This window comes from Melanotaenia boesemani, chromosome 19 (assembly GCF_017639745.1).
Source record: "Melanotaenia boesemani isolate fMelBoe1 chromosome 19, fMelBoe1.pri, whole genome shotgun sequence".
Lineage (NCBI taxonomy): Eukaryota > Metazoa > Chordata > Actinopteri > Atheriniformes > Melanotaeniidae > Melanotaenia > Melanotaenia boesemani.
In genome coordinates, this window is record NC_055700.1 from 10676780 (window position 1) to 10695293 (window position 18514).

Sequence of the window (18514 nt, forward strand, 5' to 3'; positions counted from 1 at the left end):
GAAGCAAAACAGTGGCCTTTGTTTCTAGGGTCCTACTGGGAAAAAGAACATTAGCAGGAAGTAAGGGACTGCAATGAGTACGTTCTGTATCATGTATACAAATGCTTTTTGCATATGCATTTTGTGCACATTTAAATCTCTTAAATGTTACTGAGTAAAAATAATATGTATTCTGAATCTTTCAAACTTTCAAATCAACATAAACATATCTGGATATTTAAAGCCCTTTATTTTGATCAGGTTCACACCTACAGAGACATGAAATGAACAATATCCTTAGGCTCAGATGATGGAATACAGCGTTACAGCTTAATGTATTCTAGTGAGTAAGAAACTTTCTGAAACTTGTTCATCCTCCTTAAAGCAAATAAAACACAACTGTTATTCACTTATGATGGTGTCAGAAAAAAAAGCAGAGAAGTATCCAAAGCTATTAAAGCTAGTCTGTTTTTAGTTAAAATTATGATAACACTACATATAAACCAAAACATTAAAACAGAGTCACATTTGTTTAACATGATGCTTTCGTGAATTTAAAAACATTTAGATAAATTTTGATTTCTTAAGCTTTATTCTTTCAGATTCGAAAAAAAAAAAACAAAACAAAAAAAAAAAAAAGTCAATACAAACGCTAAGATAACATGTTATAAAACAGGCTCGGATTTACAGAGTAAATGTATGAAAATATTGACTAAATTAAAGGTACAACAGAAGAAAATATGAATGGAAAAGATAAAAAGGCAACTTAATATTTTAGACAAAGCAGAAGGATAGTAAACTTGAGCTTCCATGTTATGAGGCATCTAATTAAAATACTCAAGTCTGAGGAAAAACAGCTTTGTATTATCGTGCAACAACCCACAAAATGCTCATTTTTATTTGTCTACAAATGCTGTTGCAGTTTACACAAAGTGCAGTGGGAATGAATGAAGCTCAAAGGCTCCATCGGGGATTTATGGTCATGTTTTCTACATAATTTGGAATAAAGAGACTGTGAAAAATGGATCTATGGTGTTGAAAGTCCACGGCCAGTATGCTGGAAACAAATAGGCTTTTGCCATAAATGACTCCTGCTGTCATCTGAGGATATAAACTATTCTGATAAACTCACATTGATATTGGAATAGATTAGACCTGTCTGATCTATAAAAGATGTGATTGAAATCTTTCACTACAATTTCCCAAATTGGACTTTCTGGCTTAGTTAGGTAAAGTATCACTATGAGTATGTCACTTTTTTCTTTAAATTTAATGCATACTGTGTAAAAACAGACTATATTATTAGTTTTTATGTATTTCTCTTGTAAAATTTCCAACATTGTGTTTGTTAAAGTTCCTTCTAACTTATTACATTTAGAATAAGAAGGTCAGCTGGAGATTTTGAGAAATGATTAAACAGAAAGGAGACATTTGAGTGAAAGGACATGATGGTATGCACATACAGTACAAGGATTGTGGTCATAATTGTATAGAAACTTTACACATCAATTCACAGACACTCACAAATGCACTCCCACACACACTCATTTATCCACACTCAAACACATTCTTCGTAGATCAGGTGTCATATATCTGTAAGGAGTTTAGATTGAGTCGATGGCGTGCTGAGTGCTGAACTCCTGGAAATCCTCTGGGATGGTGTCTGTGGAAGTGACAAGGCAGGTATTATGAGGGGGTCCTGAAAATCTAAGACGTAGTGAGGTCAAACTAATTCCCTTCACAGCTGAAGCCTGTGCAACTAGATGAAAAATAATACTGTCCCAGACAGAGTGAGCAGAGGTCACGAAGGAAAATGCAGCGAGACTACTGAGGTGAGTCCTCTCCTCAAAGTTTTGTGGATGTTTGACATAAACATAATTGCACTGAGCTAAGAACTTGGTGTTTCTGGCATTTGATCGGATTTAGAAATATGGCAAAATAACACTGTGATGATGTGTGTTTTCACATACCGTTGCAGCGATATTTCAAATTGGACCAGATGATGTTTTCTTGAGAGAAACAGAACACGCCAAGTCGTCCTCCTCTCATGGTCGTGTCAATGGTCACACCAGAGTCTGCAACCAGCTCAGTTCCCTCATAAAAGCGTGCTCTGAACAAAACAAAACAAAAGAAGGGATTTTTACATTTTTTCCCAACCTCTGTTTTAGATTTGTGGTTGATAGGTAAAAAAAAAAATCACTCTCTCCTATTTTATGTGGCAAATATCAAATTAAAGCAAGAAAGATTTAGCTTGCCTATCACCATGGCTAGAAAAACAAGCCTGACTTAACTATTCTTTAACAATGTATAAGCAATCATAGAAACCCCATTTCCACAAAATGTTTAGAATTCATCTAAATTGATGTGACATTGGACATAAGTAAATTGTTGATTTATTATAACCTTAATTTAAAGGGCCAGTGACGTGTTTTTTTTTTTTTTTTTTTTATGTTTTCTGACTTTTCTGCAGTTTTAAAATAATGTTTTGTGTTGGTATGAATTTCTGAACTGATCAGTGTACCTCTGAAGGAGTTTGGCACAAAGTGATGGGCTACAACCCATCTTTGGAAAGTTTTCCTTTGAGGTTTATTCAGAAGAATGTTGAAACCTCCAAAAAACCCTCCTTACACATTCTCTTAATTTTTTCTGCCTTTTTTTTGCTTCTCCGCCCCCAGTTTTATCAAATTAATTTATTCATATTTTCTAAATACATTGAAGTTGGTAAGAGAAGACACTAAAAGTAATTTCTTTTGACTTGTGTCTGTTGATGTTTAAACAAATTAAAAAATCACTCTGGAAATTAAATTTGTGAGTAGTAATGATCCTTTTCTTATCTCTTCCTTAAAAATGAAGTCTAAGGACATGTTAAGTTTACCAGGAGAGGTTTATTATACCTGATATATCCAACTTGTGGGCGGTGCTGCAGGTACCAGCGGTAGGACACCTTGTCCTTCCAGCCCACATTTCTTGGGTCCTTCCACAGCAGACGCACCTGGTCATTGGTGTCTCCTGTGTGCCACAGTGAGTTTCTCAGGTGCTCCCCAGGGCCTGATTTAGACTTCACAGCCTGAGAAGCCAAGACACATAGTAAAGTGAGAAGTGATGTGGAAGCAGAGACGCAAGGGAGAAGCAGACATATGGAAAATATGTGGAGTGACAAAAGTGTGATGACTATGAATCCCCTGCTTGGGATTTGCAACGTGGCTTAACCTTCAGCTGGATGCCAGGCTCAGCCACCGCTCTGAACGGTGTTGCTTGCCAGTAGGTTTGTTCAGTTTGTTTCCACATCACCACGTAGAAGGAAGATGAGTCCTGGTATCCAAAGATGAAACCAGCGTAGTCGTCATCGGTAACTGTGTTTACGTGAAATGTCCCCTCAAAGTCCACTCCACTGAAAGCAGTGTAACCTGAAAGGGAAACCAGTACATTATTAATGTTTAGATTTTTTTTTTTTTTTTAGAATTCTTAATTTTATTGACTCAGACAAAAAGTGCATATTACCAACAGCAAGTCCTGGGTCACTATTCATGGTTTGAACAATTTCCATTCCCTGTTTGGGAAAAAGTAGAGAGACAATTATGGGTTACTGCATGTCCATTCTTTAGCTGTGACTTTAACCATATTTAACATGTTTAACCCATATTTACAGATTTTTCACTTATTTCCAACTCTAATTTATTTCTGTGTCTTCAGTCTCAAAGTGAATGCAGTTTAATTCTGCTTTTATCTCTGTCTTTAGTTTCCTGAGGGAAATATCTGACTATTTAACAGTTAAATCCTTCCCTTTGTTCACCAGCTAACTGAACAGATGAGAGGTTTTATGCACAAAACAGCTGTCTACTGAGGCCAAAAACCGAAAGTTATAAGATGACGATGTATTTCCAATACAAGCTACTTTTTTTTTTTAATCTACATAATCATTTGGTACATTTTAATTGACCATATAGCCACTTTTATTCATAGGTCCTGGATAGAAAAGTCTCATCTCACCTGGTTCAAAACAACCCAGTTGGGGTCAATCTGGGCATCGCCTTCAGGGTCCAACACCACCGTCTGATAGGCCCTGAAGTCAGTCAGAGTAACCTCTGCATTTTCGGGACAGTTATCGATCCTGTCAATCACTTTGTCCTGGTCAAAATCAGACTCGCACAGATCTCCAACACCATCATCTGATGAGCAACAAAGGATTTTAAATTAAGGTCAAGAGGGCTGTAGATTGTTATTTTGTTATGTGTTACATGTACAGTCAGTTGACAAATATTGTATTTTTTGTGTGTTTTTATTGAATATTTTTGCAAGAATTTATGTGTATAGAGTTAGCACTACTGGCTTTGTACAAGACCACTTTCTATTCCACAAATGGTGAGGGAGAACATCAGGGCACAGAAGAACATTATAATCTAATAAACATCTTAAACATTTTCTCTGTTTCAAGTTGCTGAGTGTTGACATTTAAACCAACTCTAATCAGTTTGATTTCAACAATCAACTCTCATTAACTTTAGAAACTTTTTGACACAAGTAATGTGACAAATACTCATCAAATGGGCAAATTCTGTTGAACACACACAGAAACACACACACACGACCTGAGTAACAATATGTAAATAAAAATATGCTTTCATTATGAGGTGTAATAACTTACTGTTGTCATCAATCTGGTCTGGGTTTGGCACCAGCCTGCAGTTGTCTGGCCCTGGTGGTAAAATATCTGGGATGCCATCGTTGTCATCATCATCGTCACATTCGTCTCCCAGCCCGTCTTTGTCTGTGTCCAGCTGGGAGCTGTTGATTACTAATGGGCAATTATCTTTGGTATCCTGGTGACCATCACCATCACTACAGGAGAAAGTGAAATAGGGATGTGAAAAAAAAAAAAAAAAAATAGAATTTCCAGTAAACAAAACAGAATCTGATAGTATTTTTACCTGTCTTGGTTTGTGTCGCAGGAGTCTCCAACCAGATCGTTATCAATGTCAGACTGAAAGACAGCACCAATGCAAAAGTGTGAATATTTATTACATGTTTAAGCTATGCATTAAAGTATTATCAGTAGAAAACATTAGAAATGTTGGTGGATTTTCAGATTTTCCAGCTCACAAAACAATAGTAAAACATTTTTTGTTAGTGTTTTTCAAGCCTATCAAATGTTCATTTTAAAGGTTTCATCTAAAAAGTACAAATACCTCATACTTGTTCTATGTAAATGTACTGAGCTACTTTTAAAGAGTCAGACATCCATCTGACTCTGAGTGACCTGGTTTGGGTTGGGGATGTCGGGGCAGCTGTCACACGCATCTCCCACGCCATCTCCATCCCGGTCCAGCTGGTCTCTGTTCTGGACGCGTTGACAGTTGTCAAGGAAATTCTTCACACCTGCCCACCAATCAGCCACGGGAGATAAACATTCAGTCATTCCACTTTCTCTGAAGAATTTGTTGCATTTATTTATTTTTGGATGTAGGTTGTTGTCATCAGTATAGTAGCAGATAAACTGATGACTTGGTGCAGCCTTAGCACAAAACAATTTTAGTTTTCAGTCATGTTATAATAAGGGTATTTTAGTTGTGTGTAACTGAGGCAAAGCAATAACATCTATGTTTTAATCTGCTTTTTGTCATTTCACCACTAGGGTGCACTGTTGATTTTCCTGTGCAGGAGAGACCAGTTTGTGCTCTGATGGTATTTTTATTCATCGCAGGGAGGCAGCAGCTGCGCCATCAATGCACAAAGGTCAAGCAGCACAAACAGCAGCATTCGGAGAGAAACTATCTTCAGTCCTGTGGGGTTTTGGAGGTGTAATCATACTGGTGAATGATCAAAGCTTGTGTTTGCTTAGAGGTCAGGCTGCTATTGGCTTTGACTTTTTTTATTTTCTTTGGAGTGCCTCTCTGCCTTCAGCTGGCATAAAAAAATTGTTCATGCCATTTCACAGTGTTTCATTTAAACAGCATGATTTAGAGAAATGAAGACCCAGCCTGCATGATTCTTGGATAAAGTGTAGAAACATGAAAGAGGGGGCAAAATCCTAAGTCATTACACTGAGAGCCTTCAGCGATGCTGCTTATGTAACATGAGCGTCAATGTAATTGATGTAATTTCTCTTCGTACCATCTCCATCCATGTCGTCATCACAGGCGTCACCTTTGCCGTCGCCATCGGTGTCCCTCTGGTCAGTGTTCTCCACTATACGACAGTTGTCACAGGCGTCACCATGGCTGTCTTTATCACTGTTCCTTTGGTCCACATTGGGTTTTAATGGGCAGTTGTCCTGAAACAGGCAGTCCACAAAGACTTCAGTTGCATTTAAATATCTCAGTATGTACAGTTTGCATTTGTCTTAAACATTTGTAAATGAGATATTTTTGACATGCATTTTGAACTTAATCTCACCTTTTGTAGACTCAGATTAACTGATGTTAAATAGAACTGTACTTTGCATGTTTACTGGCATATATAGAAATATTTCTGCCAACCTGCTCATTTAGGATACCATCACCATCTGCATCGTCATCACATGCGTTTCCTTGGCCATCCCTATCAGCATCCTCTTGACCAGAGTTAGGAACGTAGATGCAGTTATCCTGCAGAGACATGGCGATTTAACAAATTAAAAAGGCCCCCCTCACATCACAGCAAAGTTGCATTTGCTGATGCTTTCCACTATGCTTACCTTTCTACAATTTGCATCTTTGCATTTGAGCTTTTCATCAGGATATCCATCAATGTCGGTGTCCTTGCCGCAGAGATATCCATTACCAGCCCAACCAATTCCACACTGACGAGACAAATGAAACACCTCACAGAGAATGTGTGAACAGGTAATATGTACAGTAAGAGTGTGTGAGGGATATAAAATCCTACCTGACAAGATATGGACCCATCTCTTTCTAGAATACACTGGGCATTGATATCACAGGGGTTGGTCAGGCTGTTTCCACAGCTGATCTCTGGCTTACAGCCCTTCGCCTGATCCCCTGTGAAACCTGACTTACAGCTGCCACAGTGATAAGAGCCCTGCAGGGGAATTGGGACAGCTGTAAATGAACATCTTTGAACAGGGATTGAAAAGTCACACAAAGGAAGTGAACACCTTCCACGAGTGATTCTTACCATAGAGTTGTGACAGACTGAGTTTGCGGTACAGCCTCCATTGTTGGGCTCTTTGCATTCATCAATGTCATCACAAACCTGATTTGGGTAAAATAAAAAAGGTGCAGCAAATAAAATAATTAAAATGATTTGTTGTGTGACAATTTCTTCAAATTTTCTTTCTTCCCCCCTAGAATTACTACATTAAAACCAGACAAAGAATGCCTAAAGCCTTAATAATAATAATAGAGCTCAACCTTTCCATACTGATATTCAGTAACATTTACATCAATTATGGAGGTAGTATTTTGAACAAATGGGGTTTTATAAATGTTTAACTGCTTGATACATTTTATATTATTACATACCACCAGCTGTAGGCTACAATTTGATTAAAGTGGTGAAATATGACTGCTTTAGACTTTGAACTTTCTCTACACTGAGCTTTCTCGACTTTTTTTCCTCACCCAATTTGCCTTTATAGTTAGATTACATGACTTTAAAAATAGATTACGTGACTTCCTTCTTAATTCATCAGCATTATAAGAACATAGATACAACCGGCTGCAGCTTCTATACATGCCTTACATTCTTATTTGAACAGATGTACTACCACGCAAATGGTCCTAAGCTACTGAAGGAGTTAAAAGGCTACTGATGGTAATTAAAACAAAATAAGTCTCATTTTAACTTGATAATGCACTAAATAAAAATATTTCTGTAGATCTCATAATACATATCTGCTTCATGATCATTCTGGATGTTTATAATAGTTTATAGACAGATAGATAGTTTATAATAAAGGAAGATTTATCATTAATAACATCTCTACACTAGCCATGTTTCCATCCAAATTTACAGTAAATTTTAAACTAATGATAATTTTAAAACACTTTTGTCTAATGCTTGTTTAATTTAATATTCTCTTCACAGACAGACAGAACATAAAGAATGGATGTAGCTTTTATGTTGGAAAGGAAGAGCCAACCAAAAAATGCTATAAACCTGCATATTTTAATGACAAGGCAGGAACAACTCCTCTGTTTGCAGAAAAATGGCCGGATTGTGTCTCACAGGACCTAAAACAAATCTTACAGGAGTGGGTGACAGAGGTCAGAAATCCAGCAAGACTAGGCAAAAGTCGGAATAAGAAACAGCAACTACCATTTTACAAATAAACAAGAAAAAATAACCATAATTTCACTTTAATGATCACTTCTGATTGCTTTATTTAATGATTTCATTATCTCATGTTAACAATAAATATGGAATAAAGCTGGTGTTTGTCAGGGTAGGACTTTCCTTGTATTTTACAGATCACTGTGAAGCTGGAAGCTACTGTGTGCTCAGATTCTCAACAAAAGCAACTCTTTATTTGTTATGGCCACTTCACAAAGAAAAACAACATTACAACAAGCAAAATGTGGCATTCAAGGCTTCAAAATAGTCATCCACAAACCAGTGTTTGGTTCATCTTTGTCACATAATCTGTGATTAAAGGAAGAAAACTCAAAGGGTAATGTTGTAGAAATCATGAAAGCATTGCAGTATTTGCTTGCTTTATATGTTAAATGTAAGATTCCTGACATTTCAGCTGCAGTGAAGAGCCCCTGTTACTGTATTTTAACACAGTTCCCTTTGGGCAAGTTTCCTACTGAAGTATCATCTCTACTCACACTTGGTTGTTTAAGCGGGAGGGGGTTGTGGTCACTATGGCTGTCACATTTGAGACATCCCTTTTAAGTTAACTTTGTCTCCCCCCATGGGCCCCTTTGCAGCCTGGAGCCCTGCCCCGCCTGTTCACAAGCTGCATAACTGCATTACGTACAAGTCACGTTTGTGTCATGATTTACTTCCTAGGCCTGCTTCCGTAACATTATGTTCTTTTCTTTGGCTTCTTCCACTTTTTTAGTGATGTTTTCATGTTTTTGTGAAAACAAAAAAAAAAACAAAAACAAACAAACAAACAACAAAAAAAGCATCCTACCCAGATTATTGTAGTGATCATCTCAAAGTTTGAACAATTTAGTCTTTTATAAACCGAAAGTCATTCCTTGCCAGTGTCATTGTTTGAATGCACTGAGTTATGTTTTTTATTCTCATTTTCTATGTGTTAACCGATGTCCGTGTTCTTTTACCTGTTTGTTGGTCTGAGCAAACAAGATGCCAACTCCCTTCACTGGCAGGCCAACGTAGCCCAGCGGACAGGCGTCACAGCGGAAGCCTGGAGCGGTGTTCACGCACTTCACTCCAGGGAAGCAGGGGTTAAACTGGCACTGCAGAAAAGGAGGACATGAGCTCTGCTGAAGCAGCAGAAATGCATGCGAATCTGACTGGGCTTCTCCCCAAAAGCTTTTAGGTTTAGTGACATTTTTGTTCATGTTGGAAAGAGGATGCTGAAGGAGCCAACCCTCGGAAAATGGGTCAAAGAAAACAGTAAAAGACTGGTCTTATGCGCACTGATTTTACAAACCTCTATCTTTACCCAACACTTTTGCTTCTGTTCCATAATAGGTCCAGTAAATTAAGACCTTGTGTCAGTATCATATATATATATATATATATATAAATACAAATACATGCATAAAAACACTGGCACTGGATTTATTCACTGACATCAAGGTGTACACTACCATTTCAGGACACCCCTTTAATTCACAGTGCTTTTCATCTAGACCCAAAACCAGAATACGAACCTGCTAAATATATACATAGTCAATGTAAGCCAACATGATCTGTTTAAACCTATGATAGCTGATTATATAAACTTAAGCCAGAAACCTAAATATTAGACCTAAGTTATAACAAAGATTTCAACAGCTTAGAAAACTGTAAATCAAAACTATTCACTGTCACAAAGACGGAAGCACAGAAACAAACACACATGTCAAACTTTACCTCATCTACGTCATCACAGTTGAAACCATCTCCTGTGTAACCATCAGGACAGGGTGCACACTCAACACCATCTGCTGTCTCCACACACATATCGTCACGGAAACAGACACCTGGAGTACACTTTGGTCTCACCACCTCAGTACCTCCCAGACCTTAATAAACAGAGGAAACAGATATTATTTTAAATTCATGTCATTATAGTCATTACAGCCTCATATTCAGTGAATGTTTGGCTGACAGGTTACTGTAGATGATCTTACCGCAGGCCTGGCACTCTGAGATTGTGTTTCTGAGGAAGGAGGTTTCTTTAACCTGGAAGGGGTCAAATGTAAGCACGTTTTTATGCAATCAGACTGTCGGGAAGTGAGGTCAGGGCTGAGCAGAGGAGCCTCAGAGGAGCTGTTGGAGGTAGTTACCTGCTGAATGAGGACGTCTTTTAGCTCATTTATCACCTTCGTTAACTCCATCATTTGATTGGACAGCTGCTTGGTGTTGACCCCTAAGAGAAAAAGGACTGCTTTTTACTTTAACTCAAACAGAGGTGGGGGATTCTCAGATCCCGCCTCATTGGCATTTAGTTTTTTTATGGTTTGGAGTTTTATCATGGGAAACATTTGTCCCTCTCTGGAGACTTATTCATAAAGAAAGAATCTTACCCAGAGTTTGAACGGAGTCTCTTTGCTGAAAATGGCAGTTTTGTATTGAAGCAACATTCTCAAATGAATCCCCAACCACCAGCTTTAGCTCATCTAAGCTCTCCTGTTAGAGTGAAACCAAAGTGAAGAAATAAGCTATTTATATTATTTATTGGAACGGAAACAGTCATTCTTGTATGGAATTATTGTAAGTGACAGGTCACCTGATCTCTGACTTGCATGGTCTTTAGTTCCACCGTACCATACCCTGCTGGCAAACCCTGGAAGGCAGCAGGGAGATCCCTGACTGTCTCCACCAGTCTGCAGTCCAGATGCAGCTCCACCCCACCTGGCCCCTGCTGCTGCAGACCCCTCAGGTGGAACAATAGTCGGTGTTGTTGTCCATCTGCCAGGATCAGGTTGTTGAAGGTAACGGAGCTCATCCTCTTGTCGGTACGCAGGTAGCGTAACACGGCTTTGAGGGGACGTGGCAGTGAAAAAGAAGGGCAGGGAGGATTTTATAGAGAGCATTTAATGTAGATAGTTTATTATTATCCATTTTACAACCACAATAAGATACAAGCATGTAAGAGATATTAAGCAGTTATAATATTTACCACTGCCTCAAGGGCTAATAATTACTTTATATAGCATTGAATTTAATGTACAGTTGAGGCTGCTGAGAACAAATCTGATTATAAAAGAGAAAACAAAGGGCAAAATGAAAATTAAACTAAATCTGATTTTAATCAGTTGATTTATTTATTTATTTTTATTTACCTATTTCAGTTTTTGCTTTGAAAGACTCACATCATTGAGCAATAGGGCTAAAATATTCTTTTAATCGTTTGAATTTAAAAATGCTTAAAGTCTCCTCATGTCCTCTCACCTCGGTTGAGCTTCCCCATCACAGTGAATTCAAAATACTTGCTGTTGTCCCTGGGGTTGTGAAGGCTGAACACAGTGGTTCCGGTCTTGGGCTGCAACGTGAAGGTGGTGAGGATGAAAGCCTCATTCACCCCTTGCTCAGCCAGACCCCCCTGCAGCAGGTCTGGCAGGCAGTCAGGCGAGGTGAGGAGATCATAGACTGTTGACAGGGATATGAGAGAGAGAAGGAGATAAAGCATGAGCAATGGATGATGAGAGATGAATATTTACAGCCTGCAGCTGCACTTGGTTGGGCTTAGAGTAAACACATACTGAGTTGACAAGAAAATGATGATGTTGACCAGTGTTTGTTGCTCTTGTGAGATGCGGTGTCAATCAGTCAACACAAACTTGGCAGGCTCAAAGAAAACCACTAAAAAGTGTTTTAAGTAATGGATGGACTGTAACTGTGAGTTTCTTTATTATTTCATGTTAGGTTTATAAAATATATTTGAGCTTTTGTTCATGAGTAAAATTATGGCAGAATTTAGACATACAGCATCTACTGACAAAAGGAGAGAAATGTTAGAAAGGAGCAAAACACTTATGTAAGTCTCCCTTTAATAAAGTGAGCTGGGCAGGCCACAGGGGGATGTGTGTGGAGTCTCTTGTCCACTATCTGCACACACCATGAATACACAAGTATTATAAAAGCAGTCTGCAAGACCCTCTGTTGCAAGGAAGCAAAATTGCTCCCAAATGCTCCCAGAGACCAGACTCTGTTGGCCAAGATCACCCCTGATGAGTTCTCTCCTTCTTATTTTTCCCTCCTTCCTCTGCTCGTGGTCCCTTGTGTTTTGTCAGGCACATACACACAAGATGGAGGCTTCCACCTAAAGTGCCTGTTTATGTGCCGTTTTCAACACAACTTTTGCTCTGATTTCATGCTTTTGATACATAAAAGTGTTTTCAACTCATTAGAATACAATCTCACTGTAAAATATGATAGAATCAGTTAAAATCCAGAGTAACAAAACAAAGAAAATTTACAGTACGCTTAAAATACTGTATACTAGAAAGACATCTGCACACATAAAGTGCCCAGTTCAGTTGTTCATAAGTCTTCTGGACAGAGGTCTCTGGAGGGGTCACTGGCATTTTACACAAGACACCCTGAGAAAGTGCCTCATTTCATCCGCTGATTAACCTCAGATTTCAAGCTTCATAAAACTTCTTCAGCTGAAAGCCATGAAGTAATCCAGCATCTTGTCCTTTGTTTAACACCAGCATATAAATCTGCCACGGTTAGTTTACTATCAAGTAAGCAAATTGTTGGCATTCTCCATTTTAGTGCTGACAAATGTTCCCTACTTGGAAAAAAGAGCTTTCATTTATAGTTCTGTGTTAAAAATATAATGTCAAACTCTGTCAGTGATGAATAAATTACATCAACATCAGAGTGTAGTTAACATAAACTGTAAAGAGTAAGTCACTACTTGGCTAGCAATTAAGAGAAGATATCAAATATATTTCATGATTCCAAAAAGTCTTATTTATACTTTTTTGTTTGAGACACAAAAACACTTAAATCTCAATAAACTGACTCTTTTGGACATTTTTGTCCATCTTTACTCACAACTCATCGGATATTGTTCAGGAGCTTGAGCAATCATATTTTAATGTACTTTAATGTGTGTAGAGTACCACTTCTCCATCACTGTCCTGTTTACTTAGTAGCAGTTTATATCTGCATCTTATGAGGTGATCTCATAACATCAAATTCTGGTATTACAGCAAATTTTAACTTATAACTAGTTGCTAAAATTAACAAATTAGATCTTTTTTCATTGCCAGATACAGTGTATACACTCTCAATGCTCCGTGGGATTACAGGTATTTAAATAAGTCTAGGAAGTAACTTTAACTTCCAGAGGAAAACATGATGGACTGGGCATTGCCATATTCTACAAGCTGTGTTCGACATTTTCTCATAAGCTTGTCTTTCTGAAACAATTATGCTAGTTTTTTATCTTTCATTGGACCACAGACCTCTGAATGTAGGACTGAAAGCAAGCTGCTAGCTGTTTAACGAGTAAAAGTCAATCATGTCTCTTTCTGTCCACAAGTTGTTGCTTTCAGTTTAGAGGGCTTTAACATGATGAACAGTTGATAATCATGTGTTTCTGTTAAAAGAAAGTGAGCTGTATCCATTCTTGTAGTGTAGCGTCAGTGGATTAAACAGTTCAAAAAGGGTCACAACAATCCCCACATTTGGTGGGTGGTGCCACTATAAGCTGTTAACCCACATAGGACATTATTCACAGCCATGAGATTCAGGTTACATCCCCACAGAGGTGTAACCGATTTACTCCTACAAAAGTTTTCTGTGAAAAGACGGAATTGTGTCAAGAAATGAGTGTGTCCACACAAAACCGGTGAAAACACTGCAGTATATATGCCAGGTCTGTAAGTGGCGCTGTAACGCTGCCACAACAAATAATACACCAAAAACAGAGAATAACACACGGAGCATGCTCAAAAACTCATGAGATGTTAACAGCCATACGACGAAGAAAATGGTGGTGATTCAAGCTAAAATGGAGATGTTTGTAAGGAGCAGCATATTTTGTTGTAAAAGCCACGTCAGAGAGGTGGGGCTATGATGTCATCGGTTCAGGAAAGATGCGTATGGGTTATAAACACGGAAACAAAACAGTAGCATTTTCAGATATATTCACTTTGGGACTTTGAAGTTTCAGAATTAGTGTTTTCAGGCTTTATATGGACAAATTGTTCAAAACATATAAAACATTAACAGATTCACCAAAACTCTGAGTGGACATGGCCTCAGTTCAGCTCCTGTAACTTGGTATTGCCTGGTTTAGTTCCCTGGTTTTCTCACAGTGGTGTCCACATGTTATAAAACTTTATGATTCATGGAAATTGTGTTGGACAAATGGTGTAAAGCAGGGGGCTTTACACCATTTTACACTTTACACCCTCCTCGAGGGCTGCTGTCCTGCAGGTTTTCCAATGTTTCCTGCTTCAACACACCTGACTCAAATGAAGTAGATCCAACAACCTATTAAGTTTTGGAGCAGGGACACATCAAAAACCTGCAGGATTGTGGCCCTTGAGGACCGGAGCTGGGCACCCCTGGTGTCAAAAAAAGTCAACATGTCGGATAAGGTTTGAGACCCATGACTTAAATTTAAATTGGACCTTTAATGTTACGTTATTGCTTTACATTTAAAAAAAACTTTTATCTTTAGATGCTGTTTGTTTAGGCAACAAAAATACAAATTTGTGTTTTCTTTGGTTACTATGACAACTCATCCTATGACAAAAACAGTACCAACACATACTGTATTTCTCTGCAAGGGCAAACTCTTATATATTATTTTTGCATGTTTTGGAGACTTTATTGTAAAATTAACAAGAAACACTTTAAGGATCCACTCCACTTTGTCCTGAACATGGAGTCTTTGCACCCAGGGTACAGTCAGTCTCAAATTACAGTAATCTCAGCCGTCAGTGAGGTCATCCTTGAGATGTTGAAATTGATCAATGGCCCCAATAACTCTTAAAAAATAAAATTGCTTCTAAAATCAAACTGAATTGCTGCTTTAAATGGGCTCCCACTTTTTCAACACAGTGAACTCTTGTCGTGCAGACAGCCATTTACAAGGTAAATGATAGATGATGAATCTTATTAGTTTAGACTTGTTTTATACATACCATCAGGCACTTATTACCAAAAGATTGGAAGGATTAATGGGTACTTGAAAGGTACACCATCAATCACCTGGTGTGCTTTGCAAAAAACTGATAAACTATAAACACCAATATATCTGCACATCTTCTAAAGCTCTGTTTGTGTGTGACCTTGGGCAAATGTGACTGTATGTGTGTATCAGAGACAGAAAGAATGAAGTCTGTGACTTGAAGTTCTATATTGCACTCAGATCATCTGATTAATCCCATGTGTGTGACCTGGCTGGGACGTTGTTTAAACAAAATGCAAGCCAGAAAGCTTAACTTCCTGAGCAGAAATAATCAAGCAGATTGAGCTTGATGGATGTGAAAATCAGATTGACTTTTAAAACTCTACATTCAGTTTGCTTTTGTTCTCTTTATGCTTCCTGTCAGAAACACAAAACATTGTTTGAGTGCCTCATCTCCTCAATAACTGACAGGGATATTTAGCATTTTATTCATATCTCAGTGAGTGTCACTCACCATATCTAATCCTTTGTGTTCTTTGGGTCTGCAAATGATATTCTCTTTCACAGTGTCTGCTTCATCCATTATGCATTAAACTCATGCATAATGTGTTAAAATACAGTGTGGTGGAGCCATTCCATCTTTTCTGATAATGAAAATGGAGAATTATATAAGAGCCAGTATTCCAGAGAAATGGGTGTCTATGTATGTGTTTTGAATTTTAAATTTAAAAAATGAAAACCTAATAACATGTTTTCCATTTCAACATTTTTTTTATCATCACCAGCTATTGTTGCAGTTGATGACTGCTAATATGCTAATATGACACATTTTGTGAAAATTGCTATGACATTAAACTAATTGATGTGAAAAGAAAATTAAAACATTTGAAATATTACTCACCCAATGCCTGGGCTTCCACTTGAAAGCACAATTTTAATAGCAGCTGTGAGGCCAGAATGAGGGCTGTCCACACACCCATTTTGTCCTTCCAACTGGTCTTAGATCTGGAGTTTCTCTGTATATGACACTGTAACAGTTTCCTGAATGTCTGCACCAGCGGTGAGTGTGGTGTGCCTCCTTGTTGAATTAAAAGTGAAGCAAGACTATCATGTCAAGCCAAATACAAACCGTTTTTGTGAGTGTGTCTGAATTGTGAATGTGAAGAAAGGATTGTAGGAGTGTTATTGAGGGAGGAGCATCAGGGCCAGAACCTGCTTTTAAAACCTTCCTCAGACGGCCCCATGCAGAAAAGGAGTGACCCAGGAACCTCTTTGCATTGGCTCTTACAGGCAGCTACTATTCCCACAGATTCTTCTGTCATCCATTGTACATGACCAGCTACTAATTCAGTCAAGAATCCCATGTTGGGTTGTTGAAAATCATGTTTTTTAAAACCAATCTGAACTCAGAATATTTTTAGACTCTTGGGTTCATCCTAGGGGTTAATTTATGAGAATATGTTTCCCACCTCCAGCAGACTGTCCAAAAGACAGAAATTCTTACACTTTTGCTACCAAGGATCAGATGTTACACCTCTCCCAAATGCATGAGCTTTCCCCTTCAATCCCAGGGCAAAGGCAGGAAATGAGCGCTCTGGAGCTCACGCCTTAACAAGCCGTATTAACCGGCCTCAGACAGGCGGCTGGCCAAGACGGCCGGCAGGTCGTCAGCACGTCTGGCACCACACAACTCACCACATTTGGCAGAGCTCAGGAATCTCAGGTCTTAATGATGTTTGTTTTGCACTCTTTCTTGCCTGCTGCATTTTCTTTTTAAACTACTTACTTATGAGCACACATACATACAGACACAGACACAAAACAGAATCTTTTTTAAACCTGCTTAAAACATTCACTCTTGTAAATCTCACTGGCCACAAGATGATGTTTCTACAAACAAGGATAAACACAGGTATCTATAGCGACAAACAGCAACAAATGAGTCACAGTTTCCATACATCTACCACAGGTTTTTTTTTATAAAGCTTCTCTGATCTTTTCTTGTGTACTGATCTGGACTCCATCCAGGACACCCAGGGTTTAATCTGTCTTCCAATTGGTTTTCAGAATGATCCTTTAAAGACAGCAGGGTTCTGGATCATAGAGAGCCCCCACAGACCTCCGTGCATGGTCGGCAGCTGCAGCCAACAGACCACATCAGTTTGCTGGAGGACCTGGGCTGCGTCACATCATGGTGCGGTTGATGAGGTCAGACAGTGATTTCTGCAGCTGGCTATGAGATAAAACCAAATCCCAAATGTGTCTGACACCATCTCATGACTATTTTTATTTGTGATACTGATATGACCAAATCCTTAGACTCTCATACACACTAAAATAAACTTATGATGTAGCTGTAACAGAGACTAAAGATTATAGCACTGCTGTAACTCAATAAGCTGCATTGTGTTTTAATTGATCCACATCCAGCATGATATTGTCTTCTACTCTGTTTAAAGAATAGTCAAAGTTGTTTCTGTGCTTCAGGTAGAACTGACATTTGAAAAAATTAAATAAATAATGGACTGGTGACCTGTCTAGAGTGTACCCTGCTTCTTGCCTGCTAATTGCTGGGATAGGTTCCAGCTTCCTATACAGTATAGAAAATGAATAAATGAATGTAAACACAATAATATAAAAGAAGAAACTTGCACAGCCTAAAAATATTTTATGCACAGCATTTATCTAAATCAAATCCAGACTAAGAGGAACTTCATTAACATATCACATCATTTGTGTTAAACCCTTTTCAATGCAATATTAAAAAATATGATACTTTCTGAAGCCAGTGGGCCTTGACCACGTGGCTGTATTTAGAAATTTGTCAAAAAGACATAATATACAACATAATGCACAGAGAGTACCCACCCCTTATGAGACAAAATTAGGACCAAATTAAAAAGTTTTAATGCTAAAAAAAATCCGGAATGTATTAAAAAAAAAACAATAATTACATTCATATAAAAGCTTCTCACCACATGAAGTTATTTAATAAAACAACTTACATCAGTACTCTTATGCTTAAGGAATAGACATAGGCCTTTACAGCCACAGCTGGAAGTGACCATACGTCTCCTTGCGCCACCACTGAGTGCTTAAGTACTCATTACACTGTGGGAAGCAGTGCCTTACAAGCTCTGCACTGTCTTACCTGCTAGAGGTTATGTAACAACAGCCGGTCAGCACGTCAGAGAGGTCTGACCAACACCCTATTAAATCCACAGCATCTATCACAATCTCACCCCAGTCTGGTAAAGGGGACTTGCTCCAAACCCCAAATTATAGCATTAAATAGCCTACATTTTTAAAGTGTTAGAC

At 38.3% G+C, this 18514-nt stretch overlaps 1 protein-coding gene across 2 annotated transcripts in view; it reads right to left on the bottom strand.

The window, feature by feature from the left end:
* thbs4b (thrombospondin 4b) overlaps window positions 1–16288 on the bottom strand; it is a 30243-nt gene extending 13955 nt beyond the window's left edge. The window contains exons 1-22 of one of the 2 annotated variants that reach the window (XR_006008520.1): window positions 16098–16288; window positions 11494–11691; window positions 10829–11079; window positions 10626–10728; window positions 10386–10468; window positions 10230–10281; window positions 9970–10121; window positions 9210–9347; window positions 7093–7170; window positions 6844–6996; window positions 6653–6757; window positions 6456–6563; window positions 6091–6250; window positions 5237–5355; window positions 4908–4960; window positions 4625–4818; window positions 3970–4148; window positions 3481–3529; window positions 3190–3386; window positions 2874–3046; window positions 1950–2089; window positions 1176–1642 (exon numbers count right to left, since the gene is read on the bottom strand). Coding sequence is in view for 1 of the 2 variants with exons in the window: in XM_041970646.1 (XP_041826580.1) it covers window positions 1584–1642; window positions 1950–2089; window positions 2874–3046; window positions 3190–3386; window positions 3481–3529; window positions 3970–4148; window positions 4625–4818; window positions 4908–4960; window positions 5237–5355; window positions 6091–6250; window positions 6456–6563; window positions 6653–6757; window positions 6844–6996; window positions 7093–7170; window positions 9210–9347; window positions 9970–10121; window positions 10230–10281; window positions 10386–10468; window positions 10626–10728; window positions 10829–11079; window positions 11494–11691; window positions 16098–16176 (2823 nt within the window). In the remaining variant the exon portion in view is untranslated. Of the gene's footprint in view, window positions 1–220; window positions 1643–1949; window positions 2090–2873; window positions 3047–3189; window positions 3387–3480; window positions 3530–3969; window positions 4149–4624; window positions 4819–4907; window positions 4961–5236; window positions 5356–6090; window positions 6251–6455; window positions 6564–6652; window positions 6758–6843; window positions 6997–7092; window positions 7171–9209; window positions 9348–9969; window positions 10122–10229; window positions 10282–10385; window positions 10469–10625; window positions 10729–10828; window positions 11080–11493; window positions 11692–16097 lie in introns of those variants that run through there. The other variant, XM_041970646.1, reaches the window with a different exon arrangement.
* Window positions 16289–18514: the final 2226 nt, after the last annotated feature.